This window comes from Podarcis liolepis (assembly GCF_965112155.1).
Source record: "Podarcis liolepis genome assembly, chromosome: 8".
NCBI classification, from domain to species: domain Eukaryota; kingdom Metazoa; phylum Chordata; class Lepidosauria; order Squamata; family Lacertidae; genus Podarcis; species Podarcis liolepis.
Window position 1 is genome coordinate 38,878,076 of NC_139560.1, and position 15,435 is coordinate 38,893,510.

Below are 15,435 nucleotides of genomic sequence, written 5' to 3' on the forward strand. Positions count from 1 at the left end.
GGGATAAAAAGGGGGCGGTTCGGATGAACCATTCCAATGAGTTCAAGCTAAAGGGGATCTAGTTTTGAGCCGAAATTGGCACTACCCAATTTCTTGCACACTAGACAGTTCGGTTGACCGAATTGTCCTAGTGTGATTTCAGTTAATAGACCAATTGCTTTGAAGCGTCTCTTTTCTCTTTTGATCGCCTTTGACTGAATCTGCAATCCTGAAACGAGAGCTAGGAAGGGAAAGGGGCGCTTTCTTTTTTTCTTCTCTTTCGCTCTCCCAGAATAAAGCTCTCTTTCAAGTGCTGCTCAAGAAACTGAGAAAGGGGAGAGGGAAAATACTTAGGAGGTGATTTGTAAGTAAGACTGTGTTTTTTAAATGACACACAAACTAATTATTTTTGAAGAAAATAATCTCCCAGTATCCTCTTTCGTTTCAAGTTCAAACTTACAAGGAAAAACTCTTCGTTACCCCAAGCAAAGGGAGACCGTGTCCGGACTGGAACACTTCACCTCACTAGTGATGGTGAAGTTTTCTAAAATAACATTCTCTTTTTTTCTTTTTCTTTTGTTTTCACGGTGCTGGTGTTTTTCCAATACGAATGTGGGGCAGGGGACCTCAAAGGAAGAGATGAGGAAGTGATCAAGGGAAATCAAAATCAACCTGATTTAATCTGGAACGCTTGATTTCATTCGGCGCCTTGCTGATAAACTTAAAACCATCAGGGGACAGATAACTCCTCTTCTTTCCCTAGAACTTGATCCTCCTTTGCAGAGTGGCATTTGCCAACCTGGTCCCGCCCGCCCCCCGCCAGTGCTTTAGACCCCCAACTCTCATCAGCCCCAGCTAACACGACCAGTGTTCAGAGATGGTGGGAGAGCCCAGTAACAGCAGGTCCAGTAACAGCAGGCGGGCACCAGGTTGACAACGGATTCCTTCCGAAGAAGTACACCCCCAGCCTGTGCACTCGGGATCAAGCGTTTTGGTGTCCCTACACAAGGCTGTGACTGGGATCACAGCCTACCTACACCTCCTACCTGTTCTTCCCAAACCTGTTCATTTATTGCCAGAAATTATTTAAACGGTAAACTCACTATTTTGAGAGGAAAGGCAATTGGAGCACCGCCGTCCTTTATTTTCAAACCAGCTGTAGTGGATAATCACATTATTTTGCAAAGAAATACCCTTTCCAAAAGGGAAGCTACTTTTACTAAATCCCCGGGACCCATGAGCCAAAGGCTCACTGGGGGGAGGCAAGAGAGCCCGAGTTTCGGAGTTGCAGAACGGGGTGGAGTGGAAAATTCGTTTGCACACAAATCTCCTCTTGACTGCCTTCAGCTTTTTTTACTTCAGCGGTTTAGTTTAGCAAAAAGTAGCGAGGGGAAAGAAAAATTGTGCGACCCCTGCATCTAGAGCCCTGCTTTAGTGACTCCTCTGGAAAGTTCTCCAGCTGTAGGGAGAAACTGCCTGCATTTAAACAAACTTTCTGAAGTACTACTAGTATCTGAAATAGTATTATTTGGAAAGAAGTGGGGTGCGGATCTTGAGATTCGAGTGCCAGTGAGATTATAAGTTCAGTAATTGTATGTTCATGGTAACTGCTTTGGGAGATGTCGCGTATTATCGAACTCTCCCCCAAAGTCTAATACCTTTAATATGCCACCTTATAATTACAGATATTGGATGGAGGTAAAACAGACTCTGCTTTATACACATCTCACTCTACAACCTTCCAGCTTCTAGGCAGAAGTCTTATTAAAAGTGCCTACTCCAGGATCCTTGTAGCAGCACCGAGGGGACCCGACAAGGAGTGTGAAGTGCGAATTGTTTGACCAGCTCTCGGTTCTCCTGTCTGGCACAGAGGAAGCTGCCTCGGACTAAGCCAGACCATTGACTCATCTTCCTCATGTTTTCTACACTGACTGGCAGAGACTCCCCGCCCCCCAAGATGCTGCGAGCTGAACCGGGGACCTTCTGCTCTACCTTCCGCAAAGGTGTTGGGTATATTTACACACGGCGAAGCCCGCAAGAACGACACCATCACTCATAACCACCTGAGTTATTTTATTGCCGAGCTGTTTCCAAGTCAAACGTCTACTGGGGGTTCCCCAAGTCCCACCCCCTTCTGTACAAGGACCCCTTGAAGGAAGCGGGTTCGGAGGCGAAGGGCGAGTTGCCTCCTAGTGAGCTCTAAGGGCAGCCTCGCTGGCTCTGTCCGATGTGGAGGTTACAGCAAGAAGGAAAGGGGGAAAGGGGAAACGAAGGCTCCGGCGGGTACTTAAAAAAAAAACCCCGCTCAAAGTTCCCAGGCCTGGTTTCTAAAAATGTTCCAGTCAATAAATTACAATAAATAGAACCGAGGGATCCAGTCCGCTCCTGCCTCTATTCCAGTCCGCCGAGTCCCTCTCACAGCTCCGGATAGCCTCCCCCTCCTCCCGCGGCTGCGCAGTAGTAAGCGGCGGCAGAGTTCGCCTCCGAGGCCTCGTGGCTCGCATAGGGAGGGAGGCCCAGTTCGCCGGGCCGGCAGCCGAAGGACAGATACTGCTCGAACTCGGCGCGGTCCACGTCGGCCAGCAGCTCCACGTCATGCGGGGGAAGGTGCTCCAAGCCGGCGGCGGCGTCTCCTCGACGGCAGGGTTGCTGCGGCTGCTGCTGCTGCGCGGGATCCTGAGCAGAGGCGTAGGCGGCCACGGGAGCCGCGAAGCGGGCGCGGAAAAGCCCGGCGCTGCTGCCGGCAGGGGCGCCGTTGCAGGGATACTCGGCCCCGGGGGGCGTCGGGTAGCCGTAGGGCCCCAGCAGGCAGCCGCCTTCGTCGGGCTGGTGAGGCGGGAAAAAGGCGGGCTCTGCGCAGGCGCCGCTCTGAGACTCGGGCTCGGGGGTGGGCAGGTTGTAGCTCCCGAAATGGGCGCCCAAAGCCGGCAGCGGGAGAGGCGCACAGTCTCGGTAGTGGAAGTTCCCGCCGGCGTAGCCCGGCTGCTCGGGGTACGGGAGGCCCAGCCCCTCGCAGCCGCTGCCCCCGTCCATGGACAGCCCCAGCTGGTGCTGCGGGTGGTGGTGGTGGTGGTGCTGCTGTTGCTGCTGCTGCACGGGGAGGAAACCGCCCCCGCCTTCGCCCGCGCCGTCGCCGCGCTTGAGGCGCTTCACCTGCTTCCTCCGCCGCGGCCGGTACTTGTAGTTGGGGTGGTCGCGCATGTGCTGCAGCCGCAGCCGCTCCGCCTCCTCCACGAAGGGCCGCTTCTCCTCCTGGGTCAGCGCCCGCCACGACTGGCCTGTCAGCGAGAAGAGAAGGGGAAATGGAGGTTTCAAACAGGCGCCCACAATTCAGCCTCGGCGGCTGCCAGTCATTCCCCCCCCCCCCAACCTCGCCACACTCTGCCCGCTGGTCTCCCCTCAGCCAGGCAGGAAAACAAGTCAATGGGCAACGCAGTCCTAACATTGAAGTTAATCCCATACAGCCCTCACCCCAAATCTCGGCACACTCTTTGCCCGCTTGGCGCGGACTTTCCCTCAGGCAGGAAAAAAGTCAACTGACAGTCCTAGCAATGCCTACTCAGAAATGGATTCCGTGCTCCAAGGTACATATGACCATTGCCTCCCACACCACCTCACATCCCTCTCGGGGATGGGCAATCGGGGCCCTTGAGGGGTTTCTGGATTCCCAGCTCCCATCAGCGTGAAGCAACCATTGGTCAGCGGTGATCGGAGCGGAGGTCCAGCAACTTCCGATGGGCCAGAGGTTTCCACGCTCCTCTCAGCCGGGTGTAGGCAAGAGGGATGCACCTTCGGGGACGCACCTCTTCGGAGCAGGGCCGGTTGGTTCTGGCTTTCGGGGGGATTTCAGGCTGCAGTGAGGTAGCCGGCATTTGAGGGACGACCACAAGCAGTTTGCTTAATAACTAGAGTATGTGACACATATCCGGGCTTAAAACAAGTGTAGACCCTTCGGGAGTCGGGATGGCAGAAGACTAGTTTTATGTGGATAAACAAGGTCGGCCTCCTCGCGCCCCAGACCCAGCAGCTGAGAGGAGCAGCGCCGGCATTGCGAAGAAACGCAGGCCAGCCGTCCTCCCGGTTGCGAAAGAGTATTTCCCTTCCCGTTCCCCGTGCCAAAAAAGGCACGTCGGATTATAGCAATGGAAATAAATATGTCGCTGGAATCCGAATCTTTGCCGTCGGACCTTCCATTAGCTATGTCGAGGTTGAAGCCTTTTCAGCCCTCCTGCTCCCGTGCTGCCCTCTTAGCCAGACCTTTTGAAACTCCCTCATGCCCACCCTGCCTGCGTGGGGGGCGGGATCGAGGGCGAGCGCGGCCTGGGAATTGCTGCTCTGCCCCGTGCGCTCCAAGCTCCCGAGTTACTCCTTCGCGTGGCCGAGCCAGCTTCCCAGAGAAGGACCCTTCTCTTGCGGAGATGGCAGTTGCTTTGGGGTGTGCTCCCGCGCATAAAGGCCAACTCCTAGGGGTCGACGTCCCTTTGGCGTCCCCAATAATATATTGGAGTGGGCCGCGCGCCCCCGGTTGATGGGTATTATGCGGGTAGGGGCTTACCTGCCCCCCCCCCAATATATTTTATTCAGGTTGGCACATCTGCTTTCGCGGAGCTACTTGGAATCCCCTTGGACTTACTTCCAAGGGAGCATGGGTGGGATTGTGCTGTTACTTTGTTGTAGGTAACAACAGCAAGGTCTAGGGACTTTCTTTGACACTGGCGCCTTACAGTCCGCACCCCCTTCCCCCGTGCCTTTTGCCAAGCCTCCCGGGCACTTACCCAGCATCTTGCTGAGCTCGGCGTTGTGCAGATCCGGGTTCTGCTGCGCCAGCCGCTTGCGCTCGTCCTTGGCCCAGACCATGAAGGCGTTCATGGGGCGGCGGATGCGCGCTTCCCCTTTGGCCCGGCCCGGGCCGCCTTGCTGGCCTGCATCGGCGGCGGCGGCCGCCTCGCCCTTGCTCTTGCCCTCCGGGCTCAGCGACTCTGCCCACGGACACTGCATCATGAGCGGAGGAGGGAGCGAGCACCGTCCTTGGTCGTCGCTGCTGGCGTATCCAGCATCGGGGCTGCTCATTGCCACGCTGCTCCGCCGGACCCACCCGCTCCTTGCCCTCGGTCCTCTTCCTGGCGCCCCCGCAAGGCAAATCGGGATGGCTCGCAAGAAGGAACGCTTGGGAGAGACTCCGAGCGACACTCAGGCAGTCCGCGCTGGCTCTCGACTAGCTGGCGGCCGTCGCCGCGCGGCTTCGTTTAAACTGAGCCCGGGCCAATCGGCTTCGTGGGCGGGGCCGGGGACCGTCGCAGCGGGCGAGCAGAGGACCAGTTCCATCTGCAATTCACCTGTATGGGAGCTGGCCAGGAGTAACATTTCCAGTGACAAGTGGATTTTTCCATGACTTGGGGCTACGTGGAAGTAAATTCCATTGAGATCAATGGGATCTACTTTCAAGTTAAGGGCGATTGGGCTCGGAATGAGAGGAACCCGAAAGTGACTCGTTACAGGTGACCGAAGAGGATGTCTTTGCTTGGGATCACGCTATTTAAGTAGTTTGTTTTTCTGGGAGGGAAAATGAACCACTTTCGACCTATTTTATCTGTTTCCTGTCTGCTGGACGTGTTTTCTAGACAGGAAATGTCATTGGTAAATCTGATGGAAGAAATACATTTTGAGAATGGGCTTTAAGAAGTGCATTTATAATATGTAAGCGTTACATTTGTACATGATACGTTATCGTGTATCATAATTCGTTAAGTTTTTGTATCGCATGGGTACACGCACACAAATGGAGTCTAAAAATATATATTTTGTAAATGCAAGTATCATATTTATTACGGAAAACTATGCTCTAAATGTACTTCTTTTGTTTCTCAAACAGCTGCTGATGCTTCAGTTGGTATAATTAATTTAGAGTACTTGAACTTTAACTGGTTCATTTCCGATTATTTCAACAGCAGGAACTCAAGCACGTTTTAAGGGGTTTAAGTTTTTTCGCACTTAAGGGATTTCTAACATTTCAGCACAATATTATGCAATGTGTTTTTTACGATGTACATTAATGCACAAAATAAACAAGAGTATCACCTAATAATTTTTAAATGCTTTAAACCTTGTAACCTGCTCTGCGACTTGCTGTTGAAGGGCAGGTAATGAATTTAATCATCATCGTCATCATTACACCTCCTGCCAAACCACTATTGTTAACTCAACATTGCGCGGTTATGTAGGGGGTAATGAAAATCTAGGACACTTGCTTCAAAGAACCGGAAGTAAACGGTACTGATTCCAGCGAAAATGACTCCCAAGTGTAGCTGTAGGTTAGTATTTACGTTAGAAGGCGATGCTATTAAACGCACTGATGCTTACATGCTTTGAATTCGGATCTAATATTTTTTCTGAAATCAGTGATACTTATTTCAGCGTAGTACCTTCTTCCCTAAATAGCCTTACTGGAAAATAAGCTCCACAGCGGGACTTGCTTCCGAGTAAGCATGTATTGAGTTTCGCTACAAGGCTTGGTGTGTCAGTCTTGACAGCTTCAGCCAAAACCAACATTCAGGTGAACGTAGTCGCTCCTTGCCTTAACTCAGCCTCACCAACTTGCGCTTCCTGCGGAATGCAATTAGTTGTTTTTCTTTGACCATTTAGTTATTTTTCTTTGACTATATCGTAAAGGTTCCCCCTGATCCTGAAGTCATTCCGAGTTTAGTGTTTAGAATCGAGATTCCCAGGACCGCTTGGCTGTGAGTCAGCCTAGTTACTTTGGATCCAAGCTGTGGGTCAAAACGCCGCTGGATTGTATTCCAGGGTGAAAATAATTCGTGGATCAAGATGTCTGAGATACTGTGCAGTTAGGCTTAATATACTTTGAACTATTTATTTATTTATTTTAAACCCCAAAATTATATTTTTTGCTGCTGAAAAGAAACGAAACTCTCTTGAAATGGTGATGATACTTTCTGTCTCATCTTGCTAGCCATTACCTAGGAAACGCTTCGGGATTCCCCGTCAAAATATTTATTCCGCTTGATAGCGGGACTACGCCATGCACAACCGCAGGAAAGCGCAGAGCGCCTGAGTGCTATGTTAGGAAAGTATCTTTGACCCTGGGGCAGACGTTACAGAAACAGCTTCAGAGGAAACAGATTGCTTCTCTGTGGGACATTTACGTACATTGCGCTAGCGGCTAGAGAGCCTTCAGCCCCGCATCCCACGACGTCTGCGTAAACTGCGATCCACAAACAACTGAGGCCAGATTGTTTGCGGTTCAGACCGATCTGGTCAAGGGGATTGTTGCATTTTAGAGCATTTTAAAAATTTTAATTTTACTGGCAGCGAAGTGAGAGCCCCGCGTTCCGGGGGATCGATCCAGGAGTCTCTTGTCTCTAACCCGGTTGTTGGAAGGTTCTTTGAAGAACCTCAGCATCGCCCTTACACCGAGTCAGACCATTAGTCCATGCAGCTTAGTCTTAGACAGACAGGCTACTGTCTTTCCAAGCCCCTCCCTGGGCATGCCAGGAATCGAACCTGTGATGTGGCAGGCCATACACCGCCTTTAGGGACTTGAGTTTTTTGTTTCATTTTGTTTTCGAAAATCAAGTTCAGGCCACAGCAAATTTTCCGTTCCAGATTCAGCGCCCTAGGATGAAAGGCAGAGAAAGGCGAGTTTCGAACTCGGCTCAGAACTTTCGAGCGAACTCTTGGCAGTGATCCTCTGGGAATTCAAGGATCCGGAGTGACAGAAGGGAATGCGGATCTCGGGAGAGGTACACACCCCCTAGAGACCCGCAGATCCCTCGCACCGGTTTATGTGCAACAACCTGGCCGAAACCGGCACCGCAAATCTATTTGCTTGCGCGCTCCGATCCTGGACACGCGACTGTGGAAATTAAATCCCGCAGCAATCGCGATCGCTTTGAAGTTTGGGATCAGGCTATCTATCGGCACTGACTGCCCCTTGCCAAGCACCGTCCAGTTTGGTTGCGTTGGGTTAGTGCTGCCAGCATTTCACTCCAAAGGAGTGAAGACCGGAGTAAGACCAGTGGGATCTGAATGTGCCCAATTTGGGAAAGTCCCCACGTGCTCCTCGTAACCCAAACCCCGAAAAGTGCTGCTGCTGAGTCTCCTCTCGGCCCGGGATCCCGTGTTTCCCTTGCCCCGAGACCCGGCGGGAGGGGGCTCCCTTTGGGGACAAAGTGACCTTTTCAACTCACGGCGCTGGAGCAGGGAGAGCGAGCGCCCTTTGCTCAAAGACGCCGCCTTTCTATTTCCACCGTTTTCCCAAGCGCGGCGTTGAATGGCTGCGGATCTGCCCGCCACGTTATCAGAGCCGGCCACAAATGCCACATGAAAAGCAGCAAACATCCGCAGGGCTTCCTGCAAGGCGCGCTGGCTCGCAAGACAAGCTGGAGGGAAGAAAGGGAAGGTGGGTGGGTGGCCCCCGCACGGGGCGCGGGGGAGGAGGTGCGCCTATATATCACCGCACACATTGCTCGGGACAATATTCGACGCAATGTACTGCACACACACACGCACGCATATGTAATAGAGACAATACCTGGTGTGCACACATGCATATACGTGTGTGTGTGTGTGTGTGTGCGTGTGTAAGAGAGAGAGAGAGAGGGATGGGGGGGTGTCCACTTCTGCAACAGACCTGCTGCCAAATAAGTATATTTATATTGTGATAGTTTCTATGGAGCAGTATTTCCATATGAACAGGACTTGCAAAACCGTCAGTAAAAGCAGGAGGGTAATAAATGGTATAGGGAGAAACACCCACTGTGAACCCGACAATGGCAGTTGTTCCTTGTGCTTCAACAGTGTCACTAATTTCCCCATAGATAGCAGCAATCTTGACAGGAAATCTGTCAGTGACTATCAGAACCCCTCTTCACTTCTCGCTCCATCATCCCTGAGCTAAACTAAACTCTTCTAATTAGCTGCCTAAGCTTCTAATTAGTGGAGTAGACTTTGCTCTTAACACACTGTTAAACTGTAGTTCACAGTTGTTTGGAAATACTTAAAAAGTTCATTTTCTTATAAAAGTGGAGAGTAAAAGAAATAAACTAACATAATTATATGTATACCTACTTAAAAGTCACGTCTTCCTGATTTCAGTGGGGCTTACACTCCACTTGATTTCAATGTGGCCTAGGGCTGCAATGTGGTTTGTGGGCTGCAATCCACAAACTGGAACAGACTTCAGCAATCTCAGATTTAACAGACAGCCAGGGCACAATCCACAGTTTCTTACACCCAAACCCCAAAACATGCTGAGTGTTTATTCTATTTTATATCCTGCCCTCCTTCCAAGGAATTCAAGGCAGGGTGCTTGGTTGTTCCTTTCCCTATTAGTGTTCTTACAACAACCCTGTGAAATTAAGACCAGTCCTAGTCTGGCACTACTGTACATCACACTGGCCATCTAAGTCATAAAGAGTTTAGGATTGCGGTGGTATTCATCAATGTCTGTGGAACTCTGTGATATCTGCAAGGTTGCAGCCAGAGACTTTAATGGAAATGCAGCACAATCCTATGTATCATGATTTTGCAGAAGATGAACTGAGTGATTCAGTGAGGTTTACACTCAAGATACATACGACCGGGGACTGCAGCACTGACCATTTCTAGGTCTGTGCAATCTGATGTGGTACAAGAGAGAGAAAGAGACCATGGTGGTCAATATGGTTTAGGATTACTGCTCCAAAGCAAAATTATGATTTTCAAAGAAAATAATATAGCCAGAGCTAAACACGGAGTCTCATGTTTTAATCCAGGGGTAGCTAAACAATAGTCCTCTGGATTTTGCTGGACTACAACTCCCATCTGCCCCAGCCAGCATGCCCAATGGTCAGATATTATGGGAGTTGCTGTGCAACAAGAGATGACAGACCACAGGTGGCCACTCCTGTTTTAATAAGAAGTCAGTTGAAACTTATTCCAAAGTAAATGAGCTTTGGATTACAGTCATGAAGTATATACATATTTACTCAGAAGTAACACAGTGTTAATAGGGATTACCTTCATTGAAACATGCTAGAATTTCGTTGCATATTTTTACTTTGACTAACGTCTGGGCAGTTTAAAGAAATACCAAAGGCTAGAAATGAGAGGAAAGAAAACGGCATCTCCAATACAATCTTATTTATTGATAAGTCTGGGGAGGGAGGATGGCATAATATGATCCCTGACCATTAGCCATGCTAAGTGGGGCAGATGAGAGCCAGAATCCACCAACATCTGGAGCGTCCCATATCACCTATGGTGATCATCATACTTCCTCATGATGTGTCTAGTCCAGATCTATGGCTAGTATCTTGCTAAGTTACACTCAGAGGAGACCCACTGAAATTGTTGTTGTTTAGTCGTTTAGTCATGTCTGACTCTTTGTGAGCATGCCAGGCACTCCTGTCTTCCACTGCCTCCTGCAGTTTGGTCAGACTCATGTTTGTGGCTTCAAGAACACTGTCCAACCATCTCGTCCTCTGTCATCCCCTTCTCCTTGTACCCTCAATCTTTCCCAACATCAGGGTCTTTTCCAGGGAGTCTTCTCATGAGGTGGCCAAAGTATTGGAACCTCAGCTTCAGGATCTGTCCTTCCAGTGAGCACTCAGGGCTGATTTCCTTAAGAATGGATAGGTTTGATCTTCTTGCAGTCCATGGGACTCTCAAGAGTCTCCTCCAGTACCATAATTCAAAAGCATCAATTCTTTGGCGATCAGCCATCTCTATTGTCCAGCTCTCACTCCCATACACCACTACTGTGAAAACCATAGCTTTAATCCATTAATTTCAATGGATCTGTTCTGAGTATGACTAGTACTGGATATGAACCCATGCTTCTTCTTAGCCTTTGTAAAATGTTGGCAAATTTCATCTCAATTTAATGACAAGAAGTAGCCCACAATATCAGTGTTCTGCTTAGCAATAGGTAATTTGTTCAGAAATCCAAAATCTGGCTTCTCAACACCAGATGGATGCAGCAGCATGTCATTATTCAGTGGTGAGCAAAATTATTCTGCATATGTTCAGAGGTGCTCTCTTCAAGACAATTTCAGATACAGTGGTACCTTGGGTTAAGCACTTAATTCATTCCGGAGGTCCGTTCTTAACCTGAAATTGTTCTTAACCTGAAGCACCACTTTAGCTAATGGGGCCTCCCGCTGCTGCTGCACCGCTGGAGCACGATTTCTGTTCTTATTCTGAAGCAAAGTTCTTAACCTGAAGCACTATTACTGGGTTAGCGGAGTCTGTAACCTGAAGCGTATGTAACCTGAAGCGTATGTAACATGAGGTACCACTGTACTTTGGGACTGAGAAGTGGCGCAGTAGTTAGATCCCAGGACTCAGTGCTGTTGATTCCTGCCTCAGATTAAGCCTGCAGAACAGGCTGATATTGATCTAGTTGTCAGGTAATTAATGTTTGGTTCTGTGTAAAAAATTGTTCCCTGGCCTGATTGATTGGGGATGGAAAATCTCCACTCCGCTTCTTGAAGTATTAGTGTCTTTCAGTTCAACAGATTCCCTTTGAAACTTGTTTGCTTGAAGGGAGGGGAGTCAGACAAGAGTTAGCTCTTGGAGCCACATCCAGAAAAGGGGATTTTTTTAAAAAAATGGGAGAGGTTGCTAATATAACCTTTAAAAAAGATTCTTCTCAGCTGCCTACACTAATACAAGTTTTAAAACCTTTAGTTGAAGCATAATACAGAGAAATCAGGGGAAAATAAGGAGAAAATGGGCATACAAAGTATGTACGTTTATATATAGATGTATTTAATTTTCCATACGTGATACACAGAAAACAAAGCAGACACACCAAACAACAGTAACAGCTGTAGAAAAGAGAGACTGTAAATAATATGTTAAGCCATTTCTTAAATTGCTTCTGTCAGCGTATATGGGTGAATATTATCTTGTTTCATAACGCAACTTCTCCATTTTTCAATAAATAAATTATTGGGTTGTCTGCTTTTCCTAACTCTCACTACATATGCTAATTTTACCATGTGAGCCAAATCCCACACTTTGAGGATTCAATCTAACACGGAGATTTGTGACTTTTTCCAGTTGTAGCATATTGCTTTGCAGGCAGCTGTTAATAAATCAAGTGTATTGTCAATTTTATATCCACTTGGAAGACTGGCTCCTCAATATATCCAAACATTGTATCAATGGTTCTACTGCTAATTCATACTCTGTTCTAAGTTTAATTTCATTTACCATAATTCTTCAGAAGATGTATGTCAAGCCTGTTTTAAGAGGGAGACAATATAATCAGAAACTGTTTTACCTCCCTCAGTTGAGAGGCATTTTGTGCATCAGTTAAGCAAAAAACTTCCCAGTTCTAATTTGCAGATCTTTTGTGCAATCTTATTTTGTGCTCTTCTAAATACAGTTAGGCTGGACTCTCTATTCCAATGGACTCACAAAGGAGAAATGTGACTTAGTTGATTAACTCATCTACCTGATAATCAGCTTTGAGGCAGAATAGAACTTTTCCCCTGTCTCAACTACAGACATGAACATAAATCCTGTACATGGCACTGGCACCAGTTGAAATCTAGTAGTCTCCCAAGGAAGATCACATAGTGTTCAAGGTTATGCTTTAAGCCAGAATCAATAAACCTCTCCCAGTTTCTTCACTGTACAACTTGTGCTGACTAATTATGTGAACAGGTTGATGTATTAGAAAAAGTTACTTGTAAGAACAAAATTTGCAACCACTGGACTATTGAAAATTGCCACTTGAACACACGGTGTTTTCAAACAGGATGCGTATGGAGATATGCAAACACTGTTTATGGATATTTACCAGAATATCATCACATCTCATCTCATCTCATCTCATCTCATCTCATCTCATCTCATCTCATCTCATCTCATCTCATCTCATCTCATCTCATCTCATCTGTATATATTGTCAGGGATACCCTGTTATTTGACCTGCTGCTCTGGATTTGTCATCTGTCCTGCTCATTGGCTTCGCCTGATGGCTGCTGGTATTCCTGTTCTAGCTGCCACATTTTGACATATATAACCAGGATCATCAGGCCATCCAAGCATCAGTGAAAAATGATGAGAAGTACTGATGAGAGGGAGAAGGGAGGGGAAGAGAGAGTGCTGCTTGACATGATCCTCAGAGAAACCTGATAGAAGAATGGCTGCTTGTTGGAGAGGAATGTTCCTCACATGTTCTGTCTTAGGATGGGAACCTTTTGGGAGGTCAAAACTGGAGGCTGAGTATACAGTGGTGCCTCGGAAGTCAAACGGAATCCGTTCCAGAAGTCGATTCGACTTCCAAAATGTTCGGAAACCAAGGTGCGGTTTCCAATTGGAAGCCGCAGAAGCCATGTTGGATATTTGGGTTCCAAATAACATTCACAAACCGGAACACTCACTTCTGGGTTTGCTGCGTTCAGGAGCCAAAATGTTTGACTTGCAATACGTTCCGGATCCAAGGTACGACTGTATTTAGGTTTGCCATATTTCAAATAGTGAAGATCCAGACAAAGCTTATTTTGGGCAAATTTGCAAGAAAAAAAAGAAGTTGTTGAGCTTTTTCAAAGGAAAATTGCTAAAAATGACACTGCTGAAATGGGTTACCATATGCCTGGATTTCCCCGGACATTTTTAGCGATTTTTGCCTGGACACGACTTCTGACTGCAGTATTGGAAGAGTTTGGATTTGATATCCCACGTTATCACTACCCGAAGGAGTTTCAAAGCGGCTAACATTCTACTTTCCCTTCCTCCCCCACAACAAACACTCTGTGAGGTGAGTGGGGCTGAGAGACTTCAAAGAAGTGTGACTGGCCCAAGGTCACCCAGCAGCTGCATGTGGAGGAGCGGAGACACGAACCCGGTTCCCCAGATTACGAGTCTGCTGCTCTTAACCACTACACCACACTGCATATGCGCTACACTAGATATGCATGGAAAATTCTGGGTGTATGTCAACCCTAAGAATATTACATAGATTAACAAACTCACAATCTAGTCCTATCCAGTTTTACTCAGAAGTGTGTCTCACTATATTCAATGTCTTAAAGGTAAAGGGACCCCTGACCGTTAGGTTCAGTCTTACTCCCTAGCAAATTTGTTTAGGACTCTCAGTCTACAAATAGTAAACTAAAAGATGTCAACTCAGAAGTCACATTTTATGTCCGTAAAGTAAGTCTTTAGGCCGGGGCTTTGAGCCTGACTAAACCTCTGAATGTAGGTTCCATTTCTTAAATCAATGGGACTTCCAAGTAAACACACTGTTTAGATCGAACTAGTTCTGTTCATTCTTACAGATGCTAAATACCCCCATTCTGACAAGTAGGTAATTGTGTGAGCCACTCAATCAACATTTCACAGTCCCAACTCCTAAATAAAAGAGTCTGACAAAGAAGTTAGAAAGAATTTAGATGATTATTCATCAGGTTTATTTAAAGGTTATTTTAAGGGCTTTTGAAGTGGTTTATGAGAATGATATGATATCTAAATTATTTTAACCACCATTGGTGGTTGTGAAATGGGCTGGGAACTGGCAAATAATGAGGCAAAAGAAAATACTGATTGACTTCCAGCAAATTAAAAATCATGCAAAACAGTTGAAATTCATTTTAAAATAAAAAATAATTAACTATCACTACAAAAATTAATCTAACTTTTAAAAGAAAACAATATTAGCAAGAACTAAAAAAAGAAGCAGCCCAAACATATAAACCATGTGTGATTTGGGGCCAAAGTAGCATGTGGCTGACACACAAGTCCATGGCATAAAAAGTCAGCGTGGCTTTCTTGCTTGTTTTTTGGGATGCCAACTCTACATTCTATGAGTATATGATATGTAATAAGCATGGGATAGGTAGAAGACATTCCTCTCTGACTGCCCAACACCATTATCCTCTGGAATAATTTTACATTTTTATTCCTGAGAATGGTTTGGACCTAGAGAGAGCTCAGTTAAAACTTAAGCAAGATTCAGCTTGGTGATGCCACTAGAGGATCATAAAGCTATTCAGGTCTGCAAAACTATCTGCAGTGTAATTTGGAAGAGCCAGCTAATCTTCTCCTGTAGTAGTACTTTCTGAAGGGAGATTTCACGGAAATTTCCTTAGGTGCTCAAGAAGCCCTTTCCATCTTCATGAAGCTCCTGTTGGAGACAGCCCTATAGAGAAGAAAAAAACTACAGCTTGGATTGGGGTTGGCTCCATTTTCTCAAAAAGAGAAGTATTTTATTATTATTATTATTATTATTATTATTATTATTATTATTATTATTATTATTATTATTATATTTTTTTCAAAGAAATATTGTCTTCCAAAATGACTCAAATAATAAGGTGAAGAGCAAGGCAGGCACTTCAAAGGACACATCATATCTGGGAAGGGGAGTGGAGTCTAAGGTCGTCACTTACACAGCGTCTTGAAAAAGAGGACACAAAATTTGACCTTGCTAATTTATATGTATAG

General features: G+C 46.9%; 1 protein-coding gene across 1 annotated transcript; it reads right to left on the reverse strand.

Moving 5' to 3' along the window:
- Positions 1–2,035: 2,035 nt before the first annotated feature.
- SOX17 (SRY-box transcription factor 17) lies at positions 2,036–5,577 on the reverse strand. The gene is made up of 2 exons (XM_083518262.1): positions 4,755–5,577; positions 2,036–3,257 (listed from the first exon to the last, which is right to left on the reverse strand). Exons 1-2 carry the CDS (start codon positions 5,047–5,049, stop codon positions 2,395–2,397), a joined length of 1,158 nt encoding a protein of 385 aa, XP_083374388.1. The 5' UTR covers positions 5,050–5,577; the 3' UTR covers positions 2,036–2,394.
- Between the last annotated feature and the right edge of the window lie 9,858 nt (positions 5,578–15,435).

Coding starts and splice junctions, on each gene's coding strand:
- SOX17 (XM_083518262.1), bottom strand. CDS start 5,049: ATGAGCAGCCCCGATGCTGGATACGCCAGCAGCGACGACCAAGGACGG. Junction 3,258..4,754: donor CGAGCTCAGCAAGATGCTGG/GTAAGTGCCCGG, acceptor TCTCGCTGACAG/GCCAGTCGTGGCGGGCGCTG.